This window comes from Naegleria lovaniensis, assembly GCF_003324165.1.
Source record: "Naegleria lovaniensis strain ATCC 30569 chromosome Unknown tig029, whole genome shotgun sequence".
NCBI classification, from domain to species: domain Eukaryota; phylum Heterolobosea; class Eutetramitea; order Acrasida; family Naegleriidae; genus Naegleria; species Naegleria lovaniensis.
The window spans coordinates 183,307-210,309 of NW_025407851.1; the positions used below are offsets into that span (position 1 = coordinate 183,307).

At 36.4% G+C, this 27,003-nt stretch overlaps 11 protein-coding genes across 11 annotated transcripts; 5 read left to right on the forward strand and 6 right to left on the reverse strand.

The window, feature by feature from the left end:
- Positions 1–53: 53 nt before the first annotated feature.
- C9374_007402 (uncharacterized protein) lies at positions 54–1,153 on the reverse strand (the record flags this gene model as incomplete). Its single annotated transcript, XM_044697364.1, has 4 exons — positions 54–267; positions 312–672; positions 763–924; positions 973–1,153. 4 exons carry the CDS (start codon positions 1,151–1,153, stop codon positions 54–56), a joined length of 918 nt encoding a protein of 305 aa, XP_044546525.1.
- Positions 1,154–1,311: 158 nt separating this feature from the next.
- On the reverse strand, positions 1,312–3,288 carry C9374_007403 (uncharacterized protein; the record flags this gene model as incomplete). Its single annotated transcript, XM_044697365.1, has 1 exon — positions 1,312–3,288. The coding sequence occupies one exon, from the start codon at positions 3,286–3,288 to the stop codon at positions 1,312–1,314; it is 1,977 nt and encodes a 658-aa protein (XP_044546526.1).
- Positions 3,289–3,528: 240 nt separating this feature from the next.
- Positions 3,529–6,331, reverse strand: C9374_007404 (uncharacterized protein; the record flags this gene model as incomplete). Its single annotated transcript, XM_044697366.1, has 2 exons — positions 3,529–5,182; positions 5,262–6,331. 2 exons carry the CDS (start codon positions 6,329–6,331, stop codon positions 3,529–3,531), a joined length of 2,724 nt encoding a protein of 907 aa, XP_044546527.1.
- Positions 6,332–6,500: 169 nt separating this feature from the next.
- On the reverse strand, positions 6,501–7,571 carry C9374_007405 (uncharacterized protein; the record flags this gene model as incomplete). Its single annotated transcript, XM_044697367.1, has 1 exon — positions 6,501–7,571. One exon carries the CDS (start codon positions 7,569–7,571, stop codon positions 6,501–6,503), a length of 1,071 nt encoding a protein of 356 aa, XP_044546528.1.
- A 217-nt stretch (positions 7,572–7,788) lies between these two features.
- On the forward strand, positions 7,789–8,913 carry C9374_007406 (uncharacterized protein; the record flags this gene model as incomplete). Its single annotated transcript, XM_044697368.1, has 1 exon — positions 7,789–8,913. The coding sequence occupies one exon, from the start codon at positions 7,789–7,791 to the stop codon at positions 8,911–8,913; it is 1,125 nt and encodes a 374-aa protein (XP_044546529.1).
- Positions 8,914–10,070: 1,157 nt separating this feature from the next.
- On the forward strand, positions 10,071–11,516 carry C9374_007407 (uncharacterized protein; the record flags this gene model as incomplete). The annotated part of the gene is made up of 1 exon (XM_044697369.1): positions 10,071–11,516. The coding sequence occupies one exon, from the start codon at positions 10,071–10,073 to the stop codon at positions 11,514–11,516; it is 1,446 nt and encodes a 481-aa protein (XP_044546530.1).
- A 279-nt stretch (positions 11,517–11,795) lies between these two features.
- C9374_007408 (uncharacterized protein) lies at positions 11,796–14,019 on the forward strand (the record flags this gene model as incomplete). Its single annotated transcript, XM_044697370.1, has 5 exons — positions 11,796–12,757; positions 12,823–12,828; positions 12,885–12,956; positions 13,025–13,404; positions 13,457–14,019. The coding sequence occupies 5 exons, from the start codon at positions 11,796–11,798 to the stop codon at positions 14,017–14,019; spliced, it is 1,983 nt and encodes a 660-aa protein (XP_044546531.1).
- A 383-nt stretch (positions 14,020–14,402) lies between these two features.
- On the forward strand, positions 14,403–16,085 carry C9374_007409 (uncharacterized protein; the record flags this gene model as incomplete). Its single annotated transcript, XM_044697371.1, has 5 exons — positions 14,403–14,465; positions 14,531–14,669; positions 14,743–14,915; positions 14,976–15,459; positions 15,511–16,085. The coding sequence occupies 5 exons, from the start codon at positions 14,403–14,405 to the stop codon at positions 16,083–16,085; spliced, it is 1,434 nt and encodes a 477-aa protein (XP_044546532.1).
- Positions 16,086–16,161: 76 nt separating this feature from the next.
- C9374_007410 (uncharacterized protein) lies at positions 16,162–17,556 on the reverse strand (the record flags this gene model as incomplete). The annotated part of the gene is made up of 1 exon (XM_044697373.1): positions 16,162–17,556. The coding sequence occupies one exon, from the start codon at positions 17,554–17,556 to the stop codon at positions 16,162–16,164; it is 1,395 nt and encodes a 464-aa protein (XP_044546533.1).
- Positions 17,557–17,616: 60 nt separating this feature from the next.
- On the reverse strand, positions 17,617–19,041 carry C9374_007411 (uncharacterized protein; the record flags this gene model as incomplete). The annotated part of the gene is made up of 1 exon (XM_044697374.1): positions 17,617–19,041. One exon carries the CDS (start codon positions 19,039–19,041, stop codon positions 17,617–17,619), a length of 1,425 nt encoding a protein of 474 aa, XP_044546534.1.
- A 252-nt stretch (positions 19,042–19,293) lies between these two features.
- On the forward strand, positions 19,294–26,935 carry C9374_007412 (uncharacterized protein; the record flags this gene model as incomplete). Its single annotated transcript, XM_044697375.1, has 9 exons — positions 19,294–19,430; positions 19,485–19,671; positions 19,729–21,232; positions 21,821–23,241; positions 23,299–25,999; positions 26,060–26,313; positions 26,367–26,522; positions 26,581–26,704; positions 26,751–26,935. 9 exons carry the CDS (start codon positions 19,294–19,296, stop codon positions 26,933–26,935), a joined length of 6,669 nt encoding a protein of 2,222 aa, XP_044546535.1.
- Positions 26,936–27,003: the final 68 nt, after the last annotated feature.

Sequence of the window (27,003 nt, forward strand, 5' to 3'; positions counted from 1 at the left end):
AGAAGGATTTTTAAAAGTTTTATGAGAACCGATTTTATTTAATCTTTTTCGAGTCACTTAACCGCTCTAGGGAAAAGTCGTTTTGTGCTTTCGAATGTTTGAAAAATGACTTCAGGCAAAGTTAATTTTTTGATTTGTGCAATCATTTGCGCAGATAGCGGAATATTCGACGGATCATTTCTTGCCTTCTTAATTGCTTGATCGAACTCTTCCTTGGTTGCAAAATCTTTCTGTTCAGGAAGATTGGGAACGAGAGCCGGCGAATCTCTATACGTAGAGTTAAATGAGAATTCTCAGAGGACACCACTTACGTTTCTAATAAAATTCTATCGATTGGAACAATCTCTACTAACTGTTGTATTTGTTTGGATCGAATGACATTTGCTGGAACACTAAAATAATATCCAAAAGTCAGCCCTTCTTTTATAACTTTAGCACTACCGTCAAAGCAATGCATGAGCACTTTGCTGGCTCCTTTTTCATGTAGTAATTGTATGGTTGGCCTTCCAGCACTACGAGAATGTACATTTAAGGCAAGACCAGTCTCCTTACTCAATTCAATGAAAACCTCAAGCGCTTTGCGTTGTAATTGTTTGACTTGTTCAATACTTTGTAAATGAGGATTTCTTTCTAATATACCGTTCAATACTCCAGGAGTGAAATCAAGTCCAACTTTCAATTATTGAATAATGGATTTTTGTTGGAAATAATTAAAAAATTGAGTTTTCAGATAATATCATTACAAGATATGATTCTACCCACCCTCTCCAATGCAACAAAGTTCATCCAGATGTTTTAATATTAAATCACGAATTCTATAAATTTGCTCTTCACTGGAAACACAACACGGATGTAAGCCTATTCCTCCTCTAATCACGTTCGGATATCTTTTACAGAGCTCTAGCACTTGATGTGCCGTGTTCTCTGAAGGAAGGATGTTGATCGCTAAGAAGAGGAGTCAATAACACTTACCCTCTTCACTAACCACAATTATTCGTTGAATATTTTGATTTGTTGCGTTTTCAATGACTCGATCCAATTCCGAGTAATCTTTGTCTCTATTATTTGAATCATCGAAGCTGATGGTAGGTAATAGGAACTTTTCATCATACATGTGAGTGTGAACATCGATCATGAATACAGAATTGGACATTTTTTTTGTTAATACTGTTATTTCACCATGAAATCAGACAGAATTTCAAAATGAACATTGTATGATTTCATCGTGAAATGACAGTTAGTACAGTACTAATTTATTTATATCAATAATTATTTTGAAAAATAATTTATTATTTTGAGAATTTAATTTCATTATCGTCGTTTTCCATAATTATTGTAATTCCTGTTACGATTGCCATAGTAACTGTCTGAAGAGCTGTCACGCCCATTATTTGACCTGTTATTGTCATTGTAGTGTCGGTTTCTGTTATAATTGTTGTAATGGCTGTCATTTCTGTAATTTTCATACTTTCTCTTGTGATCTCCTCGATCGTCATATCGCCTCCTATTGTTGTTGTAATGACTATTGTTTCCTTGTCGTTTATCATATTGAGGATTGGGTAAATTCCATTCTTTTAAACACAACTCCTTGAGTTTAAATTGTAATTCCTTAATTTCAATATATCTGTCTTCAACAGCCATCTTTAGCCGTTTCAAGTTGTACTCTTGATCATTAGCAAAAGTGTTGTTGGATGTTGTCAAATAATCTGCAAAGTCCTTATCATTTTCCATGATGGAACATGGCACCAACGATTTGATTGCCTTTTTTGAGGCAATTTTTGTGTTGACTTGCAACAAAAAGTCTATTATTGGTGGACTACGTTGTAAAAGCCCTTTGCACACAACATAACGTTCAGAGTTTGCTGGTCTTGAGGAGAATGGTTTGATAATAGAAATTTGTTCAAAGTGTTGGTATAAAATATACATGAGAGAGGCAGAGAACCAAGTATTCAAGTCAAACAATTTACAAACAAAACTTCCACCTTTCCGCAATACCATTAACGCTGTCAGATATTGACATAATACGAGCTGTTGTGTGAGATATTCTTGAGAATTTTCGACACCGTCCACACAAAAACCACCATCTCCAGTCACCAACGCAACTCCTCTGTTATTAGTTCCTCTATTGATGGCATCACGTAATGCAAGCATATTTTCATTGATTGTAATGTCACCTGTTCCGTCAGCACCATAGTTCAATTCAAAATTGTCATGTGGAGACTCTCTGTTAAATTTCTCTAATTTCCAATCATCTTTTTCATTCTTTAATGTGAAACCCCATCCTTTAGCGTTTGTAGTTTTGTATCTGTAATATAAGTATTCAGTAAATCCACCCGGACCAGCACAAATATCTGCAAAATATAAAATATTGTTCTCTTCTGGAAGACGAGGCAAAGCATCGACACTGGTAAGGTTTGTGATCATGTCAATATTTGCTAGCTTGACAGCAGCTCTGTTTTGAAATATGGATTTTCCAATTTTTTCATAAGGGTTTGACCTGAATCGAGCATCAATGAAAAACCGTTCTGGTAGGCCGTCAAATTCTGCCTTCGTTTTAAATATTGATTTCATAATTTCTGGATCTGTGAATGTGTTTTGACCTTCATTTACAGTACTTGGTTCGATGCATGATGGATCTAATGTTTTAGAAACTGGTTTAACAATGTGATAAATTGGATCAAAATCATCAGTGTTCTCATCAATGTTTGTTGATGATTCATAAGATTGTTTCAAACCACCTGTTCCAACATATTGATGTCTATTCTCTTGCTTACATGACAGCCATATGACATTTTCCTTATGTGAATATTCTCTATCATCGCTAGCATGTCTTTGTATGACAAAATTCGAAGGTAATTGATAATTACTATCTGCATGATCATTACCATATGCTGTTTCAGAAAAGTGATTCATGGAAGATTTCAAACCAAGTCCTCCTCTTCCGAGGTTTACTTGTGGATCCAAAGCAGAGGCGGAGCCTTGATTACTCTTTCCTAAACCTTCTCCTTCCCATCCCATACGTTTCATCATGGCCAATACTTTGCTTTTACCTCTTTCTGCAATCTCGGAAACATGATTGTTGGGCAGAGTTTGTGCTTCTCTATTCTCTTCTATTTTACGAATTTTGGAATCCTTTTCAAATATAATATCATTATTATTTTCATTATTTTCTTCTTCGGGAGGTAATTGTTGTTGCAGGTCGTGATTCACGGTGGAGGAAGCGGATGAACTTGGCGTTGTTCCAACCACACGTTCGTTGTAGCCTTCTTCGTCATCACGTTGAGACATTTTTTGAGAAATTCGAGAATCGATGGGTGAGAATTCTTATCGCTTCGCATCATCAAGAATTTTGGGTATGTCAAACGTTATTTTAATATTCTCATTTAGTGTATTATTATTCAATTTTATGATTCAATGATCACAGTTAATAGGTTCAGTTGGTTCAAGGAGGGAGAGAGAGGAATTAGTAGTTGTTGTTTTTCCCTTCCATCAATGGACGGGAAATATCATACATTTAAAATACAATTTTTACATGATGAGACACTTGTTACTCCTATCGTTCGAAGCGCTCGTAGAAGTACTAGTGCTTGTGGCAGTTGATGTTGTCGTCTTACATTGAGAATGATAATCATTAATCTCATCGAGTAAGAGTTTTCGAAGTTCCTTCTTTTCAAATTCTGAAAATTGTTCTTCATGCAATGATTTCATAAAATCTTGTCTGTCATATCTGCCTTTTCTTTGGAGGTGATAATACAATGGAGGATAGGGTTGAGATGGTCGAATCAAGGAAACAGAATCGTCCTTGTCATAGGTTGTGACACATAATTTAAAATCAGGGAGAATGAGTTCTTTCTTGCTTGGTGTTGGTCTCTGAGATTGAACATCAATTTTCACATCTTTACGTTTGGAAGGAGAAGAATTGTGTTGGTCCTTGCTATTAACTTTCATAAAGGAAATCAATTCATTTCTACCTTCACCAATGACACATTCAGGAAATTGAGTTTGCATGTCATCTGTAAAGTAAATGAGTCTCATTTGATTTTCCTTAAATGGATAATTGATGTCTTCTTCATCGTCAGCAGCGCTGGTAGTAATATTACTTTGAGCCTTAGATTGTAATTCCTTAAGTTCATCATCGAGAATGAAGGCACACAATTCATCGTCCACACTTTCGACTGAGAATGAACTGTGATGGTTCTCAGAAAGTTTTGTTTCAATCTCTCTAATCTTTTTCAATTTGTTGAATAAAGCTCTTCTCTTATCCTTCTTGTGCCAGTTGTGACAAAAGTGAATTTTCAAAACATTCTTTTCAGAGTAACTATAATCAACAAGCATACCAACCACATCTCCAGAGTAGTATCGTTGGTTATTAATTTCAAAACAGTGGTGACAACTTCCAGATGGCCAAATATAATTATCAAAATGAGTTGGATTGAAATCTTTTGGTACCGGATTGGATCCTTCAGGAGCAGTAAAGTGAATATTTGGAACTAAACCAACACCCAAATTAATACCACCAATCTTTTCAACATAAAATTCAAAATAATACAAATTATTAGGTGAAAATGTTCTTGAACTGGTTGCATTTCTCCATCGATAGTCATTAGGTGACTTTTTGTTATCAGTTTCAATACTTCTCTGAATGCAAGTATTATACATGCAACTCTTTCTAGTCAATTCACTGATAGCAGACATTTCAAGCTCACTTGGATCTTCAACAGAGGATGGTTTTGTCACCATTTGGAATATTGGTAACATGTATCGAGAATCTTGATCAAATCTTGCAGGAATGCAATGCAAATAGTGATAACTGTATTGCCACAATGCAAGCTCTTGATGATAACAAGTATTGTTGGTGCTAATGAAAAGAGAAGCATTAGCTCCAGACGTTTGAACAGCTCCCGTTGAAACCACTTGCCATTCAGTTCCAAGAGCATCTGGAATGTTCAATTCTGAAGAGTTGGAAATATTTAACATGGTTTGAAGCCAATCACCTAGTTTGACAATTTTTGACATGGTAGTTGGAGAATCTTCTCTCTCAAATGGCTCCTTTCCATAAATACTAATCAATGTCTTTCTATCAACCGGTGGCTCTGAATTCTCTGTTTTTGGTAAATTGAAATAGAATTCACAAATTAATTGCCAAAAGTGTACATTCTTGAACAAGGAATAATACAAGTGACTATTCACAAAGCACAATGAGAAGATTCCATACTTGTTGTCAAAGACAGATTGTTGTTGAATCGAAGCAACATCCACACCTGGATCCATGGCCATCGGAAGGGTAATTCGTGATTGCTGCCGAACATCCACCAATGCTTGCGTCGACCATGACATTGATTGGCGATGATGTTGTGGTGGTGGAATGATCCTTCTGTGGTTGTTGTTGCTGTTGCTGTTGTTGGGACAATGATTGACTGGATTCAATCAAGTTCCGAACGAATCGTTGTCTCCATTGGACACCCGAAGAAGAAGAAAACTTTTTCGATTCAGCATGAAGCTTTCTCATACATCTCTCTCGAGAACTCCAATACTTTTCATATTCATGAGTAAGATCATCTTGATGAGGAAGGAATGTGAGAATGTGGAAGAGCATTTCAAATGGCAAGTCACCTAACGTGTGGTGTGATGATGCGTTGACAAGTGGCACTGGACCATGGCATGAAGTAACATCAACAGCATCAATAGGAATTTCATCGTCTGCTGCGTCATAATGATGATGATGGTGCGAACGGAATGTTTGCTGTTGAGCTAAATATTCTTGATCAGCTGATTCCATGATGACATGATTGTAATAACTACTCATCATGAGTCCCATATTCTCGTCGTGAGGATTTATGGTATTATTAGAGACGTGAGGAGAATGATCGTTCGTTGATGATAATGATATACTTGGTTGTTTCGGTTTTGCAACGTTGAACAAACCATGCGGTGTGTTATTACTACTACGAATCGATGATGATATCTCTTCTGCAAAGGTTTGACAAACGGAACAACAATTCAATGACGTTGTTGTGTTGTTGGTTGAGATGTTGTTTTCTTTTGGTGATTCTTTGAGTTCTGCAAGTGGGTCAAAAGAGGATTCTCTTTCAATACTGCTCCTGTCACGTTCTTGATGGTTCGAAGAGAGAGAATGAGCCTCATTTGTAAAAATTTGGCTGTTTTGTGTCATGAGATTTGTTGTTGTAAAGTTGGGTTCTGATGATGACTCTTGTTGAACATTGACATGAGTACCAATGGTTGTGGCTGTCGAGAGGACATCGATGAGTTGTTGTTGTTGTTGAATGGAGGCACTCACGACAAGAGTGTTCATAGAAGTGGTTGTTGTCATTGTCGTTGATGATATTGTGATTTTCGAAAAAGTGCGAATAAAAAATCGACGATTTTTTCGCGATTTTTTTCGAGATCGAAATGAGCGACATTGATGCGTTGTCGTTTTGACTTGATGTTGTTTAACATCGAAATCCTTCAAAATCGATTTCAATCAAACTCGAAATTTATTAAGTTTTTGTCTCATCATGCCAGATTTCCTTGCAATGATGAACAAACGATTTGATTAACTTGGGTGTAACTTGATCAAACACCTGCTCCATTATCTCTTCGAGAGAGTCAACCGAATGTTCATAGTTTTTCAACTGTGTTTTCATCCATCCGAAAAGCAATTCAATGGGATTGAAGTCAGGAGAGTATGGGCTTTGCCAAAACACACTAATACCTTGGCCATTCATTATACTATGAACTTCTTTTTCCTTATGAATGGATGCGTTGTCAAGAACTAAAATACAATCTTTTGGGATCAATTTGCTCAATGTTGTCAGAAATATATTAAATCGATCAGCATCAATTGCTTTGTTAGTTGTATCGACAAGTTCCCAGTAAACCAAACCTCCTCTCTCGTTAATGCATGCCAATAATGAAAAACGTTTTCCACTCACTCTGTGCGCACTGTTTTGACAAGTGTTGCCAATTTTGATGTGAGCCCTTGTTCTAATCAAATGGTCATAACAGAAATGCGATTCGTCAATAAAAAACATGATTCTTGTTTTGTAGGTTCGAATAGTTCGCCTGTACACAGTTCTTTGAGATTGTACTCTTGGGCTTTTTCGATATACTGATACTTTTTCACATTTCTTATATGTCCTGAACAAATATTTTGTCGTTATTTTGGAGAGCTGAGATACGGAAATTGAAACATCAAGATAATCTTTAACTATTTGACGTACTTCTGCATAATTAACAGTATTATATTCACTGAATATGATATCAATAAATCTTAACACAGAGAGGTGGGTTGATTTACCTGAATGTGGAGGCCTTCCGAGAGCTTTTTCTTTTTGTATTTCATTGCAATATTTGTAAATCGTCGAAGGTGCGAAAGGTAAAATTTGTTGCAAGACCTTTGGTTTATCTCCATACTTTCCACACACCAATTTAATGAACTCAATTTGTTCTGGGGCTAATTTTTGACCTTGGATATATGGTCTTAGTTTTTGAGATATTTGGACACATGTCTTTTGTTTGAAAACTCGTCTTTCATCGTTTGAGAATCGATGTTGAGTTGCTTTTACCATGTGGAAATCGATTTTTTCGAGCAAAAATTGATAAGAAATTGTTGAGAAAATCAATTCTGCTCGATTATGTTGAATTGTTTAATGTTCTCATATCGAAAATGTTGAATTGAACGACGTTGATTTGTTTCGGAATAAAAAAAACTCAACGGCGTCTTGTTTTTTGTGCGATTGTGTCAACGTCAAAAAACAATAACAACGGTTTTCTCACTGAAAAAAAATGGGCAAAGACAAAACAAAGTGGAACACGTTTGATCGTTTTTGCGAAATACTCGCAACCACATTACCTATTTGTTCAAATGAGCTCTATTCTCATGGAATGACAAATTCAAAAGCAGCAAGCAAAGTTTTCAAGAAGCTCCAATTAGAAACAAAAAAAAATACAAATTTCACATTTCCTACTGCTAAAGGTTCAAGAAAATACAAAGATGGTTTACCAGCAACATGCAACGCCCCAAAAGATGACAAACGTGTGAAAGATTTTTTTGATACTTTCATTCAAGAAAACAAGAAATGGATTGTTAACGAGATTGAAAAAGAGATTTCTGCTCACTCCAACAAAAAACAATCATTGGCTTCACAAATTCAAGGTGACAGTAGTGACAGCGAATCAGAACATTCAGATCGGGATGATGAGAAAGATGATTTGGATTGGATTGATGATAATGGCAACGATTTGCAGGAAGTTATGTATAAAGAAGCGCAAGATAAATTGAGAGACAATGCGAAAAAGCGTACAAGAAAAGGTGATACAGACAAAAGCGTCTCTCCTGTATTCAAAAAAGCTCTTGCTTCTATTCAAGAAAAATCATTGGTCATTAAGAAAGAATTGGACGAGTCAAAGACCAAGGAAACACCTTCAATGGCTCCTGAGCTTGATATATGTGGCATGGATTTGCATGATATGTTTGATCTTGATCCAAAACCTGAGTCAACACCACAAGTTACTACGTTCAAATCACCTGTTTTAGAATTCCAGATTTTCAAATTGGATCAGTTAAAGAAGCAAATTTTTATTAACGCTAAACAAGACTGTGATACTAATGATAAGGATATGCAAAATTCGACAAAGTTTTTAAAAACTATGAAAGACATGGAAGAAAATAATTCAAAAGTTATTGCAGATCAATTATTGAAAATTCAGAAAGAAAAGGAGGAGTTACTTGAGAGATTTAAAAAACAAGAAGAAGATATTGCAAAACAAGAGGAACAGTATGTAAAACCTTTGACCAAATTGGTGAATGAAGTTGCAAAATTGATTGAGGTAAAGAAAGAGAAGATTAGGCAAAAAGAGGAAGAGGAGAAAAATCAAATAGAAGCAAATTATCAGAGTTTATTTGATTAAAGGTTCTTCATGATCGATTTTTTCAACTCTGACGATCAAGAAAATCGATTCAGGTCGATCATAATTGATTTTTTCGATTTTGGACGAAAATCATCGACGTTGAGAAATGAATCGTGTTGAGGAAATCGATTCAGGTCGATCATAATCGATTTTTTCGACTTTGCACGAATAGCATCAACATCGAATCTCGTCAACATCAAGCAAAATCGTTTTCGGGAAGAAACGTCCAAAAAATGAGGGTTGACCGAATTTGAGCAAGTCGTTTTCGATTTTACTCGATTTTTTTTCGCACTTTTTGGAAAATCACAATAATGGAGTCACAAGGATGGTGTCAACGTTCATGATGATGGTTTTCGAAAAATTGTCGCAATTCGTATTTAAAATCAGAATGAGAGAGAATTAGAGAGCAATTAGGATTTTGTTTTGAAAAGAGTGTGATGAGTATATTTCAATCAATTCTAAACACCAAATGGACTAAATATGGTGATTGTAGAGACGGTGTAAATTTTGGTTGTAAAATTTACAGAGATGATGACACAATGAGTACTCGCGTCGAAAGGTGTTTGTGATGGATGGCCAATTGGATTCGAGTCAGTCCTAACTCAATGTGTGCTATTTTGTTTGTTGTGTATTTCAATGCTCATTGATGTTAGAAATGGAAGAATGATGGATGTTGGTCAATGTGACACTAACGAGAGAGAATGTCATTACCTTGAACACTTGTTGGGTTCGTTTTGGATGAAAAAAGGTAACAGATGACAATCGTGTGATCCAAATGCCATACTGTTTATGAATTGGATAAAAAAGGAAGTTTCGTAGCTCATGGAAATTTGATGATGTACACGTGAATTTGTTCAGGATGGTATTGGGATGACACACTGAAATTTAATTCACTTGTTTCAGAGTATCAATGCGGATATTAAGGCCGAAATGCCAGATGAAATACCAACTGCTCATCGCCAAAAGTATCAATGTTTTTGTAACAATGATGAATAACTTTCTGCATATGAACAACAACTCTCGTCCCTCGGTTTTAAAATTTTCAATTTTGGCGGTGCGCAAAAATATCCTCAACCCGAGGAGAAGCACATTTTACAGGCAGCAGATGAGATTTTTCATCTCTTGCAAAGGATTCCTCATAAAACACAACAACAAAAATGAATCCATTCATGCTCCTTGACTTTCACTTTCCTGATGATTTGTTTTTTGAATCAAATCAAATTGTAAACTTTGACGATTGTAACAATGACAATGAATTAACCATGAATGTTGAATGGATGTCCAATTCACAGGCTGTAGAGAAAAAGGAGGGAGAAACCACATCATCATCATCAAACGTTGAAAATGATTTTTCACCAATTTCTTGTGATTCTTGTCGTTCTCAACATCGAAAATGTGATCGAAAAAAACCAACATGTCATGCATGTCAATTAAGAGGAACACCCTGTAATTATACGACCACAACCAATTGTAAAAGAAAGCCCAAAGCAACACAGAATAATACTTGTCTGAAAGAGGAAGATGTTGCAATTTTGGATTTATATTTTGTGGAACCTTGTTATCAAATGGTTTCAAGACAAGAATTGGAACAATTTTTGTTGAGCTCTAACAAACAGTCATCATCGCCGAATTCAGACACTCGAACATTCTCTAACAATGAAATGAAAGAATTGGCTGCTCTCTATTATTCGATCAAGGCAACATGTGAATGTCAAATGGGACAAGTTGAGAAATCTGAACAATCTGCCAAACAAGCGAAGGAACATCTTTCTCAAGTGTTTGACAGTTACTCAAGTTTGAGAGTGGCTTGTTCCTATCTCAACTTGTGCTTGTATGAATTGTGGTTTGAGCGATTGGACACATCCAAGTTTTATTTTCACATTTTACTCTTTTTCAAAGAGGGACTGAAAAACGATCCATCCCAAGATGAAAAACACAAAGCTATTTTCATGACCGCAATTTATTACTTGGAACATACTATATTCAACACTCAAGACAAAAAGAATCTTCACGAAATGACCTTTGAACGATTTCTAATTGCAATACCAGCAGTATTTACATATTTCAAAACTGACCAACTCTCTGAATCCAATCATGATTGGGAGTATTATCTCAAAAATCCACACTTGATCGATTCCACAAATTGCATGGAAGTCAATGCTCTTGTTCAAACCCTTTTTAATGAAGCAAAAAGGTATGAACAAGTTGTCTTTGGTAATTCTTCTCTTGTGGATTTGTATTATGAATTTGCAGAGAATGGATGTCGAATTGCCTTATTATCAAAATGCTCCAATAGAACTCCAATGATTGAATACACGATCGAATCGAGTGCACAATCCATTGTCAATGCCATTCGTAACCCCAAATTCAACATGCTTCCGTTTGATATGCTTCTCCATATTTCATTTGCTGCAGAATATCATTTCCAAAAGGTCATTAAGGCAGAAGTGAAAAGAAATATCACCAATGATTTGGAAATGTTAAAGACAGAATTGAAGGCGTATCATCTCTTACAGTCCAGATACAAAATTGCCAAGTTCTACTTTTATGGAGGAGTGTTCAAAAAAATTGAAGACCATCTCAATACCTTACAACAGTGTTAAAAAAAGCAGCCTCAAATCGTGCATTTATGAGACAAGCCCAACAATTTCATCTCGAGTTTTATAGACACTCAGGAATGGGACATTCACAGATAGCACACATTTTGATTTGTTGGTGAAGTTAATGAAGTAAATGAATTGGGAAAGAAGCCATTCAAAAATCGATGTTGTGCGGGATTACAATTTTTTCTTCTCCTCGGCGAGGCGCACATTTCGAACACAGTATGGATCCCATAAATTCTCTCACACACTCGAATTTCACCATTTTCAATCACAAACAAAATGCCCGAAATCCATCCCAAAGAAGAAGAAAATTCAAACAGCAACAACAACAATCGTATGGTCGAGAAGAATCTTGATCCCGCTGCACCCTCCTCGTCTCAACAGAAGGATCCTTCCACACAAGAAGAACAAATCAAAGACTCGAGAGAACCCAAAATTCGTTATCATGACCATTGGACCATCTTTAAATCATTTGGATGGAGTTGGATTTTAATCTTGTTAGGAATGTTAGGTTCGATGGGAACTGGTGTCATCATGTTGGTCTTTCAATTCATATTTGGTGACTTGATTAATATCTTCCAACCTGTGAATGGAGTCATGCCTACTCAAGATGAAATGAGAAATGCCATCTCCATCATTTCATTGAAATTCACAGGTGTTGCTATTGGAGGAATGGTTTCGAGTTTTATGGCTCAATTTTTCTTGAGTTGGGCCAGTGAACGAATTGGTATTTCATTACGAAGGGAATATTTCAACGCATTGACTCGTCAAGAAGTTGCCTTCTTTGATATCAAACAAACTGGAGCATTGACCGTTGCCATGAGTGAAGACATTTCAAGGATTCAAGATGCTTGGACCAACAAATTGTCCTCTGTCATGCAACACTTGACGACCATTATTGTTGGTTTGGTTCTTGCATTTGTGAGTAGTCCTCAAATGACAGGTGTGACCATTTCCACTGCTCCATTAATGATTGCCATTGGTGGAATTATGGGAAAGTTCACTGAAATGATTAGTAAGAGATCGGGAGAGATCATTGCCAAGAGTGCCTCCAAAGCAACAGAAGTTGTCTCTGCATTTAAAACTGTGAAAAGTATGGGATGTGAAGAGAGAGAACAAGTACAATTTGCATTCATTCTTAAAAAGCTTCATTTGTATGGCTTATTGAAGGCATTTACACAGGGAGTGAGTATGGGTTCTGAAAATTTGATCTTGTGGGGTACAACCTCTCTTGCGTTTTGGTAAGTTGTTGTTACACTATAGAACAATTTCATGGAATATCATGATTTCATATATACATTAATAGGTATGCGTAAGTATTATTATGCAAGACAAGAATATCATTGTTGTTGTGTGATCATTTAAAAGTGGAAATTTGGTTGTCGATGGAGTGATTGTTATTGGTGATTTGGTCAAAGTATTTGGTTTATTAATCTTTGCGTAAGTGCAAAATATAACAATTTAAATGAATAATATGGTAATATTGAAAACAATAACTCTTGAAAAAGAATCTTCTCAATGGCCCAAGCATTTATCATGTTGCCAGACATTTCCAAAGCCATGAACTCTCAAAGAACCTTGTTATTAGTCATTAAAAGACAACCAGCCATTCCTTTTAAAGGAGGAAAGAGTTTAGGACAAGAGGTCGGAAAAATAGAATTCAAGAATGTGAAATTCTCTTATCCTTCTCGTCCCAATGTCACTGTCCTCAAAGACTTTTCATTGGACATTCGAACGGGTCAGTCGATTGCTCTTGTTGGACCTTCTGGTTCTGGAAAATCAACCATTGTTGGTTTATTAGAAAGATTTTATGATCCAGAGGAAGGAAGTGTTTTCATTGATGGTGTAGATATTAAGGATATCGATCCCAAATGGTTGCACAAAAATGGTAAGTACTTTTATTTGGGGTTGTTGACATTTGATGACTGTGGTTTGTCAAGTTGGAATTGTGACACAAGAACCCATCTTATTTGCAACAACTATTCGAGAAAACATTGCCTATGCTGTTGGAAATGAAAATGTATCAAATGAACAAATTGAACAAGCTGCAAAAGCTGCCAACTGTCACAATTTCATCATGGATCTTCCCAATGGATACAATACCCTACTTGGTGAAAAAGGAATTTCACTTTCAGGAGGACAAAAACAACGAGTTGCCATTGCCAGAGCTCTCTTACAAAATCCAAAGATTTTATTGTTAGATGAAGCCACGTCCGCATTAGATACTGAATCTGAAGCTTTGGTTCAAGCTGCTTTGGAAACATTAATGAAAGGAAGAACATCCATTTCAATTGCTCATCGATTGTCGACCATTCAAAATTGTGATGTGATTTATGTGTTAGTGAAAGGTGAAATTAAGGAAAAGGGAACACATGCTGAGCTCATTGCAATGGAAGATGGAATTTATAGAAAATTGGCAGAAAAACAAACCATATTAGGTGATAGTTCTCATCAAGGATCTTCTTTCAATCATGATCTTGAAAAATCAGCTTGTCATCAATAAATTTTCATCAGGATTTAAGAATTTGTTATTGCAATTTGAATATTGAATATAACAACGAGAATATTGCGATATCATTGGTGATCATTGGAACATGATGCATCACGGTGGTGGTTGTGTTGAAAATGACAAGCGTTGATGTCAAGGGCATTGGGACTTGTCTTTTTAGGTAAGCTAAGGAGTTGTGCTGCATATGCACTCAACATCCTCTCATTCAAACATTATCAATCACTCACTCCACACACTCAATAATTAAAAAAACGAATTGCAGTGGTGTTCATATAACCATTTCAAAAAGCTTTCCGAATTGTGTGTGCACACATCAAAAAACCATTAACTTTCTATTGTTGTTGTTGAATAACAAACCGATTGGTGTTGATTCGGAAATGACTTTGCGACCACATAATACACGATTGTTTACGAAAGGATTCAATACGGATGGACAATTGGTAGGTTCAAGAATTGTCAATATTTAAAGTTTCAAACTTTTGATTCTGTGATGCGGATCACACAGGGATTGTCTGCTGATGTGAAAAGAGCAACTGAATTTACTGAAGTGACGCAGCTGTTGGAAATGAGCGAAGAAGAGAGCCGAAAAACATTGTCGTTGATTGACAAGGTTGCTGTTGGGAGGTCGAGTTTGATGTTTTCAAGTAAGTAGACTACTCAGTTTCTGAAAAATGTTTGAAGCAAATGTTGTTGTTGTTGATCACACATAAAATACAGCCACCAATAACAGAGTGCTCGTCTGTGGTATGAACACATACAATCAAATCGGATTAGAGCATGAAACTCCCAAGTTCTTGTTTCGGCCCATTGAAGATTTATTAAAGAAAGAATTGCAACATGCCAAGAAGATGGAATTGGCATTGCTTGAAAATAAGTTAGGAACAATGAAGGTATGTGTATTTAAAGGATTAGGTTAAATTTATAGGTGTGATCATACATATGATTTCTAGGTAAATGAAAAAACACGAACCTTTCTACTCGAAAAGCTCAATAAGAAATTTGAAAAGATTCATTCCATCGACAAAATTGGATGTGGTTGGTTCCATTCCATGATTGTCCTCAATAACAACTTGGTATTCGGAAGTGGTCACTCTTACTTTGGCCAACTATTTGGAAAGCCACAAACACATACGTTTCAATACCTCAATAATGAAAAGTTCAATCCATTACAATTAACAGAATCGATGATACAGAATATTGAGAATGGTAACTTTAATGTTGATCCATTTAACATTAACAAAGTCACTCATTTAGATTGTGGTACCTTCTCAACGTCCATTGTGATGAATAATTGTCAACTCTATGCATGTGGTGAAGTGATTGGAGCAACAGCCACAGAAGACACCTATTTGATGGAAATTAGTAAGGAATTTAACGAAAATTGCCAAATTGTTGATGTTTTTCATACAGATTCTGGAATTGCTATCCACACATGTAAGTACAAGTTGGATAATCGTCTTAATATATATTCTCATCATCCTACAGCGAATTCTGAAATTATCATTATTGAACGAGAAAAACTAACAACTCCAAAAAGGATTTCAAACATTGTACGATGTATCGGTGGGCATATGTGTAGTGACTTGTACTATGCGGAGGCTGCCTCGCCACACATTCTTAAAAAGTGGACTCAAACAGACGGATCGCTCAATTTTAACATTTCCAAATGTTCACTCCCTTGTAAATTATATTCTGGATATTATCATGTATTCTTGGTTTCTGAGGATAAATACATCTACACAGATAGCAGCTTCTCCAACTCAATAGAGGATGATTATGATGAAAACACAGACTCCATAACTCTGAGTGGCCTCATTACTCCATCCACAAAAACATCTGATAAGGGAAATGGCCTTCTTGCCAAATACTTGCTTCATGATCAATACAAAGTTGCAGATCTGGGTTCTGGGAGTGATGTATCGTTTGTTCTGATAAGTTGGAACAGCAGTAGAGAAGAAGAGGAAACCAAGGCCAGAATGCTCAAGCAAACTAAAAAGAGTGGTCACAGGGCATTTTCTGACATTTCACTAAAAGCCATCGATCACTTGTATTACCATTAGTGAATGATGATCCAACTTTCCACCACATACTCCAATCCCCTTCCAAAATTTTCTTTACGGCACTCTGTATCTCTAATTACACATTTTTGTAGTCGAATAATACTTGTTCTGTCCTAATAAACATTTCCTCCATTTCTTCTTTTCCAACTTTGTATTTGCTGTAGTAATGCAAATAAGCTCCTGCGTTGAACATTTGGAACGCTTTTGAAATTACTTTTTCAAGAGGAGAGACAATGGATTGACAATTACTCAACAAATAGGCAGTCTTCTCAAAACCATTGAATCCAACAGGGTTTTCGTTAAGATAAAATTTCATTGCCTCTTTAGGAGACAAAAAACTAGAGTAAATGTTCTTGTTAAAGAATGGACTGATACTGTCGGCAGGTATTCCACTAATTTCTTTTCCTCTTAAAATCATTAAATTTGAAATGGATCTATTAAGAAAGCCAAACCATCTCTTATCTGTGGTGTTGAGCTTCCAGTTAATGCATTCTTCAATCGGTGCGTCAGCAATCAGCATTTGATGTAAATGTTTTAATAAACCTTCCCATCTAAAAACGCTGTAATCCTTGCTTTTTGAAGATATGTGAGGAATAATTCTAGAATTCAAAATTTTGTATGCTGGATGAGCACACAAGTGTTGAATTGGGTCAAATAGTAACTGACATTCTTGTTCTGGGTTGTTTGAATGATAACTTGGTAATGTGAGACATGTGAGATGATCTGCAATTACCTTATTCATGTCATTAAACGAGGGGCTTGGAATTCCCATTAATCGTTTGCAGGTAAGATCCAGTTGATCGTTTTTGAAAATGTAAATAGCATCTGAAATTTCATATAATTTTTGTAGTGTGAGAAGTGTGTTATAGTTTTGAACAATAACTTCTCCAGCTTCGTGAGGCCAAACCACTTGATTGCAAATGAAAGAATGAGGAAATTCGTCACGAAGTTGCTCCGAAAGATAACATCCAAGCCCTGATCCTGTGCCTCCAGCCATACTCTGAAGAAGCATAAATCCAGACAATCCATCACAATGTTCAGCTTCTTTCCGCACAATATCCATGATTGCATCAGCAGAATTTGGCCCATGAAAATTAAATCCATAGGCCCAATTATTTGCGCTTCCCGATTGTTTGTGAAACGTGCTTGCGGCACTGTATTCAAATAAATTTCCCTCTGCTCTCCGATTCGTTAAATTTAGTGTTTGTTGTATAACTTTTGGCTCCATGTCTACAAGTACTGCTCTCGCTATCATTGAATCTCCAGTATTTGATGTATTTGGTCTGAAAAAGCAATCCAAAGCTCCATCCCCGAATGGTAAAACAGTTTCCTCATGAAGTATTGATTGTGTTCCGATCATTGTAGACGATGTTTTCTTTTGAATTATTTGCGAGGATAAGGCTTTAAAAAATGAGTGTCCAACCTGATTTCCACATTGTCCAACTTGTAGCGTGATGACATTATTGCTCATTTTTTTGTATGCCAAAATCCAATCTCTGTACCTACCAAAATAGAGAGCATCCTTCTTTTACTAAGCTGTGAATTTAGATTCCCAAGAAGATAGCCACTTTTGTTTTAATTCCTCCTCTCTCTTTCTTCCTTCAGGTGTGTTCTCAATCACAATGGTATTTCCATGAGCCATTCCTACACCATTCCATGGCAAGCGAACCGCTTGATTGAGAGACTCTCTGATTTTTGGAATATCATGTAACATGTTCTTGTCGAGATAGGGAGCATCCATCTCCTTTCCAAACTTAAAATGTCGAGAGTATTTCAAGACATAAGGCTCATATTGTGGACGTTTCAGTTTGATAATAGGATCTTGAGCTGTGTGGCCTTCTAAGTTCATAATCAGGTCACAAGCCATTAGAGTTTTCGATGCTTTGTGATAAAGTAAACTTTCCTCAACTCTTGGGTCAATACCTTTCACTCTGATAATTTCAAAATGTTTGGTGACCAGGTCCACAATCTCCTTTCTCTGATCTCTTGCTGTCTCCTTCTTTGAGACGGCAGAAAATCTTCCAAACTCCATAAACAAATCAGACTCAATATTAATTTCTGCTGTCACTGGGGTTTCTTTTCTTACAACAATATTCTTCCTTGCTAGCTCAATAAACATGTCCTTAGCATCTTTTTGACAAAGAAATAAAACTCGAGCATTGTGCTTTTTCGAAGCCTCCTTGTAGCAATAATCGTGATAATAATCTCCAAAGAAGGACGTATGTTCAGTATTTGGAAGAACAATTACAAAAGTATTTCTAAGATTTGGAGAGAACAAGCTATTAAGATGTTGTTTGGTTTGTTCCGTGAGCTTGATGGGATTGTAGAGCACGATTAAATTCTCACCACCTTCCTCGTCTTGCACTTGTGTAATATATGAATTGGAAGACATGGCAATAAACTCGTTCATCTTGAAGTGATGCCGTTTAGTGAACACCGAATATTTGACCTTGGTATGGTTTGATGGATCTTGTTCTCCTTCCAAAGAAGAAAATAACAGCTTCCAATCATCATTATTTGCATCTGGATCAAGATCTTCATGATAGTTAACGTATTGCATCAATGCAAATATTGCCAATGAGCATCCGAGTGTTAAATTGAAAAAGAAATTACTTTTTGGCTTGCTTTTCGAGTCGCCTTTAGAAGATGAATTATTTGGATCCGATGATGATGCTTTAAATTTGAGAGGTTTCGTGGGAGTGGTTCCGACTGTTGTGTTTTTGAGCAAAATTTTGGATGAATTATTGGATGAATTCAGAGCAATAAAGGAATGATGATGAAAATGAGCATGTGCTTGAGCAACTCCGTTGGAATAGTTTTCAATGAATAATAATTTTAATTTTACAGAATCATGATGAATGAGAGATGACTTCAATGGTGTGGTACTGCTCGTTGTTTTTATGCAACGATGATGACAGGAAAGTAATGATGACAATGATGATTTTCGAAGTAACATGGCCAATTCGGTGTGTGGAGTTCAAAATTGTTTTTTGTGCAACTTTCCTAAAAATTGTCCAATTTGATTGGAGTGAGCCAAACCAATCGTTTGCAACAAGGAATTCGGGTGTGGATGTACGCGTGTGCAATTTTCAACAACTAGTACCTGAATAACATCCTCTATTTCATAGTAGTAGATCTAACAGACAAAATAATTACTCGACGACTATTTATCATTCGGAATTTGTTTTTTAACACAATATTGAAAAACATGACCACAACGTCATCCGCTGCATTTCAGGCCTCATTGTTTATTACCAGCTTCTCGTCCACTTTTGAAGTCATTGTCGAGTGTTCGATTGGTTTTCTTCTAACCAAAATGAAAATCATTACAGCAGAACACATCAGGTAAGTGTGTTGTTGACACACGAAATCTTGGTGTGATGATTTGGTCCGATTCAGGTTTCTATCAAAGATTTGGTTCAATTTATTTATTCCTACATTATTCTTCAAAGATATGGCGACATCATTTTCATTGGATTTACTGCAAAAACTTTATATGATTTTAATATTTGGAGCCATTAATCAAGTGTTGGCTGTCATTGTTGGTAAATTAGTGTTTAATAATTTCACATTTAAATGCATTGTGGTAAGTGTGTTGTTGTGTGGTGCGAATTCGAGTGGTTTATCTCAAAATATTGCATAGGGACCTTTTCGATGGATGGCCACCAAGTTATTGAATGTGTTTGGAAAGCGTTCTCAATTTTTGGAGAATATGGACAAGATGAGTAAGACTGAACAGGACATTTATTTTGTGAGCTTGTTTTGTCATAACTCGGTGTCTCTACCCTTAATTTATTTATCAGCTCTGTGCTATCTGTCTACTACGAATCCTATTGAAAAAGCAGAGAATGAAGCTAGTGTTGTAACAAATGGTTATCAAACCTCTTGGTTATATCCAATGAACGCCAATGATACTCTTGTCGATAATACACCTGCATTTTACAAAATACCATACGCTGAGGCATATAAAAGCTCTATTACAGCCATTTCTATTTTCATTGTACCTGTGGAGATTGCTTTTTACACACTAGGAACATACATTTACAGAAAAGGATCAGAGCAGCAACAAGAAGTGATCGTACGATTACAAACAGATCCTGGATCTTCTCAAGAGTCGTTGGAGGCTCCTCCACACACAGCAAGAAGTTTAGAAAGTTTAGAAAATCAACACATTGTAACAAATATTACCAAATTGCACGAAGGAAATGAAACCATTCTCCCCTACGAGCCTTCTTCAAGTAATTTGCAAGAAGACGAACTTTCCTTTAAAAAGTACGAAGAACGACATATTCTAACCTCATCCGAGTCCAATTTACTTCCCAACACTTTAGAAGAATTGGAAATGACACCCATTCAGGAAAATCATCTCAGCACAGAGTCATCACCTATTGAAAGTACACTTCCAACACAGGTCATCTCACAACAAGTGCAACCATCTCCACGCATCTCACGAACGAGTAAGATGAAGCAAATGGCAAAGAATTTTGGACTTTTCATGCTTCATAACATTATTTTGAATCCTCCATTGGCTGCCATATTTCTTGCCTTAATGATCTCTGTGGTGAGTACGGACTTGAAAAATTTCCTCATTGTGAACCCTCCTCCATTTGTGTCCACCATCAAACACTTGTGTGAAGTTTTTGGACAGGCCGTGGCACCAGTTTCTCTCATTATTCTTGGATCGAATATTGCAATTCAGGCAACACCACACAATCATGATCCATTACAATTATTGGAAGATTCAAAGAAACACGACGATGACACAAGTCATTCCTCCCAAATAATAGAGCCCACACATGAATCATTGTCGACTCGTTACACCCCTATTCGAATGGCACTTTTAAATGGTGTTGCGAAAGTGAAACACGTTTTTTTGGCAGCTATCATTCATGTATGGAACATTTTGAAAATTAAGAAACTGAATCCGACCGCTTTGCTATTTGCCATCACGATCAAAATGGTTATTTTTCCACTGATTGGTGTTGCCTTAATGTTTGCTTCGAGAGCTCTCTTCCCATCAGGCTTTTCGAATATTACTGATCCTCTCTTCTTTTTGGTGATTTTGATTCAATTCTCAACTCCTCCTGCCATTGCTATCACTGCTCTCAGTGCCGTGAATTCGAATTATGGACAGCATGAAACATGTGGTAAGTTTACATTTGATTGAAATGATCATGTTCTTTTCATGTTGTGTATCGTTGTTGTCTTATACACTTTCTTTATGAAATAGAGATTTTGTTATGGAGTTACTTTTTGGCACCCATCTCACTCTCATTATTCTGCTCATGGTTTTTAAAGCTGTCGTGTGAACTCATTGTGAATACAGCCGACGCAGCAAAAGTTTGCAACTACTACTAGAAAAATATTGCATGCATGGCTCATCATTTCAAATTTTCGTTTGTTGGGTCACACGCAACAACTGTGAAGGCGTCTCATAATGTGCTAAAGCGGTAAATCCACAATAAGGCAATGTGCGTTTCCTCATAAGAGCAACACACAAAAAAAGGCTTGCAAAAATATGGCGGCCTCAGTAACACACTCAGACTCGTTGCTCACAAGCGAGACACTTGAAACGAGCTCCGATGCTCTAGCCTCAATTCAAATCAAAGTTAAGAATGAACTGTTGAATTTTCTCTACATGATGCAGAATAATCATAGACAGAAAGGAATGAAGCCGTTTCTGATCTTTTTGTTGTCTTATAGCTGGAATTTTTGGATTTGGATTTGGATGCCAGTATTGAGTGCTACTGATTTTCATTATGGGCAATGGGGAAGCTGGCTACTGAATGTGCTAAATTACCCTGTAACTTTTTCAATGGATATCATGCCTTTTATGGGATCTTTAGTGCTCACGTGCTTTGTTATTTTTCTAATGTTATTGCTCATCACAATCTATGTATTGAGTTGGAGAGGTGCACGTACTTCATCCCGATATATCAAAATTTATCAACAAGTGATATTCGTCAAATCCTTTCTTGCTATTCTATTGACTGGCCCTAGTACCTTTGTAATGACATCGTTTATTGATTGCAGCTATGGATCCCTACCGGTTCGGACACGAGAAGTAATACTTGGATTGAGCAATAGCTCAAATAGTACCCTCATACAATCGCAATCTTCGATGAACTTGCTAAACCGTTATCCCGATTATGAATGCTTTGGAACTCAAAACATGGCCTTGTACATACTGGTGATTATTTTTACTTGTGCTTACGTACTTTTAGCGACCCTTGCTACCTTTGTGGTCCCTAACTCGCATCCACGCAACTCTACTCCCATGATTTTTGATAGTTTGCTATTCCAGCCACTAATTATCGTTGGAAACATTATTTCTATTCTCTTTCATTATTTGATACCTCCTGAATTTGCCTATGCTCGCTCTATTATTCATACAGTTGTTTCTATTTGTACCATAGTATTTGTTTTCAAAAGTGTGCCAATGATGAGGAGATTTGAAAATACTATTGTGAGCGGTGTTGTGTTCGCTCGTTTAGGTACCAGCATTGGAGGTCTCATATCGTTTTTCGTAAACCCAACCAATGAGAAAGATTTGGGAATTGGAATGTCAATGATGACTATTGGAATGGTTGTTTTGTTTTCCTTAATTGGTGCTCTATCAATGGAACTATACACAAGATTTGTTATAAACTTTGTTCGAAAGAAGTATATGATTTTACATGAGGGTAGTTCTGGCACTGTTGAAAAAGAAGCCTCCGCTCTATATTCCCAAGTGCAAGAAGATCACAATTTTAAAAAGTTAACCTTATTTATCAAGTTTACCATGTCTAGAGTGGGAGCCAAGTTGGATGATGAGGACCATGATTTAGCGCAGTGCATTGCGTTTGTTAGATCGGCATCATCTTCAAAGACATTTACAGATTTTAACTTGATTATTCTCTCATCGCTTTTGATTGCTTATGTGTTGCATGGTGATCCCAATGCCCATGTTTTTGCTCAAGCATTGCTTAAGAGAGCAATGAAACGTAGACCCAACATTTATAATAGATATATAATTGGGCAAAAGCTAAAAGAAATTGAGGTTTTCATATCTGATGAGACTAAAACATCTGGAAACACGATTGAATTGAAAACTGTGCTTGCCAAGATTCAAAAATCAATGCTTGAACTAACTGCTCTGCATCGTCATTTTTGGAAGGTTTGTGTCTTTCTTTCGAACAAAGTTTCAAAAATCTTGGCTTGACATGATCTTAAGGAGATGACCAGTGAAGTAATTGATATGATCAAGGTTGAAAAAATTATTATTCGCTGCGCCTCATTGACTGGAGAATGTGACAAAATTTTCAGTCACCTGTTGGCCATGAATTACAACGATAAGACAGTGCTACGTCAATATGCCCAATATGTTGAAGCTTTCAAATTCAATAAGGAACTAGCAAATGAGTATTATATTGAAGCTTCTAGCTTGGAGGAAGATGAATCCTTGCACCGAAGATCCATGTACAAGAACAGCAAGAAAAACAAAAACAGAGTTCATCCAGATACTTCAGAAGATATGAATCCGCATTCAGCGGAAGAAAAAAAGATCAAATCTTTTACTTCTTTATTTAGTAGCTCAAAAGATATCAATGAGGACGGTGGGCACACAAGTGAACGCGAGTCATTAGACAACTTTAACGGAATAGAAAGTGCTACAAATGAAGCCAAGAGAGAAATGGTTTTTAGAAGTTCTCTAAGCGTTCCTCAAAGTAGATTTGTTCAACTTGCAATCTATGTCTTATACATGCTATTGGCTTTGTCATTGCTGGTTGCAGGAGTGGCTTTATCATATAATTTCTCAATGCAGGTTACAAGAAATGTTGTTCATGTGATTGATGTTTGTAGTCCTATTTACGTACCAACCAATATTCTTGTTGGACTACGAGGGTATCAAATATTTTCCAAAACTGGCTTGAATACCACAATGTCCCAGGATGTAGTGAAATCGCCAGTAACTGAGCTGTTTACGAACTCCATGCTCAATAAGAAAATGATTCAAGAAGCTCAACAAGTTTTGGTGACACTACAACAACAAGCATATAACGCAGAATTTGAGTATATTATTTATTCGTATTACCATGAGACCTATTACAATGTGATACTTCCAAAAATTGGTAGCATTAATGAAAAATTTTATAATATTAGCTCAATTGAAAATGCAACTATCACAGATATTAATAACCTATTAATTGAACTTACCGACAAAATATTGACGAGCGAGGAAGGAATGATGTTAGAAACATTTTCAAGTTACGCATTCATGGTCATGTACAGAAATCAACAAACATTTACACGTGCCTACGCTAACTTTTGCCGTGCGTTTATAGATCATGCAATGGCGAACGCTCAACAAGTTAATAGCATGTTCACTATTTACACGGCAGTATCACTGTCACTATTTTTTGTGTTCAGTCTACTTTATTTAGTTTACGAGAGACATGATCTAACAATATTATATAAGCAGGTGAAGCTTTTACACTCCAATGTTTCCAAGAATGAGATTGGGAAAACATTTCAAACTCTTAGTAAGAAGGTTGGCGACGAAGTTTCAATTCATATCTCAAAGAATGCCCTTTTCAAACCTCAAAATTTTTTTATACTTGTTTCAGCATTATTGACTGCCATTGTCATGATTTGCTGTGGCATGTTTTTACAAACCGCTTTGAGAAATTCCACCTACTCTTTCGAGAGTTACGTCACTATGCAAGATGGATTTGATGCGATGACACATTTACAAGATGCTGTGTTTTCAATAGTGGAGACATACATCCATGTTGGGACATCTATTGATAAATTACCACTTCTGTCTCAAACTGAGCTATCGAAGATAAAGTCAAATTTTGATAAGGTAATTTACAATGTAAGATACTTTTGGAACTTGTGCATGTTTGGAAGCTCTATCAAGCCATACGAAACTCTAGTTCTTGGAATGTTTCCTTCCACGGATAAGATGATTAGGGGAGACCTTAATTGTACGCTTGAGCAAACAAGGGCATCCCTTAATAACGATACATCATGTGAGATTGGAATTGATTACATGATGACAGACCTGATAACTAAAGGAAGGCAAGTAATGGAAGATGTTACCATGGAAAAAAAGGCTATACACGACGATGCTATTTTGGTGTTCAACGTTGGAACTCTGTTGACTCTTATTTCCAAGAAATTAGTGAGCTTCTCTAATGTATTTGCACAAGAATCTTCCAATCCTCTTATTGATCAATTAATTGCGTTTGCAATCATTGGATTTTTAACTTTAATACTTTTAGGAATATTAATGTTTCAAGCTCTTTCTAGCCACTCCAAAACAACATTTGCTCTGAGGACTATGTTCAATTATGTAAGCATTGAAACTGTAGAATCCAATGATAAGTTGAAGAATTTTGTCCTATATCATTCAGTTGGTGAGGGCTTTTCGTTTTCCAAACTCTTTCAGAATTCTACATCCAGTTCAGAACGAGAAGATGCAAAACTCCTGTCCATTATCAACGGAGCAGTTGATGGCGTGATATTGTGTAATAATTCACTTGGCATTGATGTTTTCAACGCAGCTGCCCAAAGAATGTTTGGATATCAGCAACAAGATGTTGTTGGCAATTCTCTAATATCCTTATTTGCAAAAGAAAAGCAAGAGGAAATTAAGAAAATGATTGAATCAATGAAAAGCGTGGTCACAGAAAGAGATCCGAAAGGAGAAACGGCGGAAATCGATTGTGTAAGAAAAAATCAATCAACCTTCCCAGGAAAGATGAGCGTATTCGTGACTGTATTCCAAAAGAAGCATGTCATTACAGCATTTATCAAGGACATTACGTCAGAAAAAAAACATAATGCCTTACTTGCCGAAGAAAAAAAGAATTCAGAAAATTTATTATTGAACATTTTACCAGCCGCTGTTGCGAGTCAGCTGAAATCAGGTATGCACTTTAATATTATAGCTTTTATTTCCTAAGAGTATTTTATATTTTCAAAAACAGGTGCTTCCTTAATAGCAGAAAAATTCCCAGATGTCACCTGTTTCTTTAGTGATATGGTAAGCTTTACCAGCATTTCTTCAAAACTGACACCAACAGAGCTGGTCATGATGCTGAATACAATAGTTATTGGATTTGATGACTTGACTGACAAGTATCACCTCGAAAAAGTGAAGACCATTGGAGATGCTTACTTTTGTGCGGGAGGACTTCATAGCGATGGAGGTCAATCTGACAGTCCTGAACGTATGCTTCGGGTAAGTTATGGATTGTATGAAGTAAAGAAGTTAACACATTGTGATCATGACAGTTTGCCATGGAAACATTTTCTGTTATCCGAAGCTATAACGCTACATTTAGGAGAAATAATTTGGACGAGCAAGTGAATATTAGAGTTGGTATTAACACAGGTGCCATCGTTGCTGGTGTGATTGGACGTAAAAAGTTTGCCTACGACATGTGGGGAGTAAGTATAATGATTGATCACTTTGACATGTATTTGTGATAACAACAACTCCATATAGGACACCATTAATGTTGCATCAAGAATGGAGTCAACATCTAAACCTGGTCGAATACAAATTTCAAGAAGCTCTTATGAGAGAGTATATGATTTAGGTTTCTCGTTTGAGGAGCGCAAACTGGAAGGTAAGTGTTGCGAAAATATTTTTCTACGTGTGCTTATCGGTTGCAGTGAAAGGAAAAGGTTTAACGCAAACATATATGCTTAACGCTAAACATCATGAATCTGCAGTTCTCACTAATGAAGAAATGCTTGAATTAATTGAACATCAGGAGACTTCCAATGCAGGTAGTACTTCGAAACTGTCTGCGGTAAATGTGGTGCATCCTCAAGTTGAAAATGCAACAATCAATTAATGCCGCATGGAGCACATCCACAAGTATTTAACAACGACCACTGACTCTTTCAACATCTTTGCCGTAAC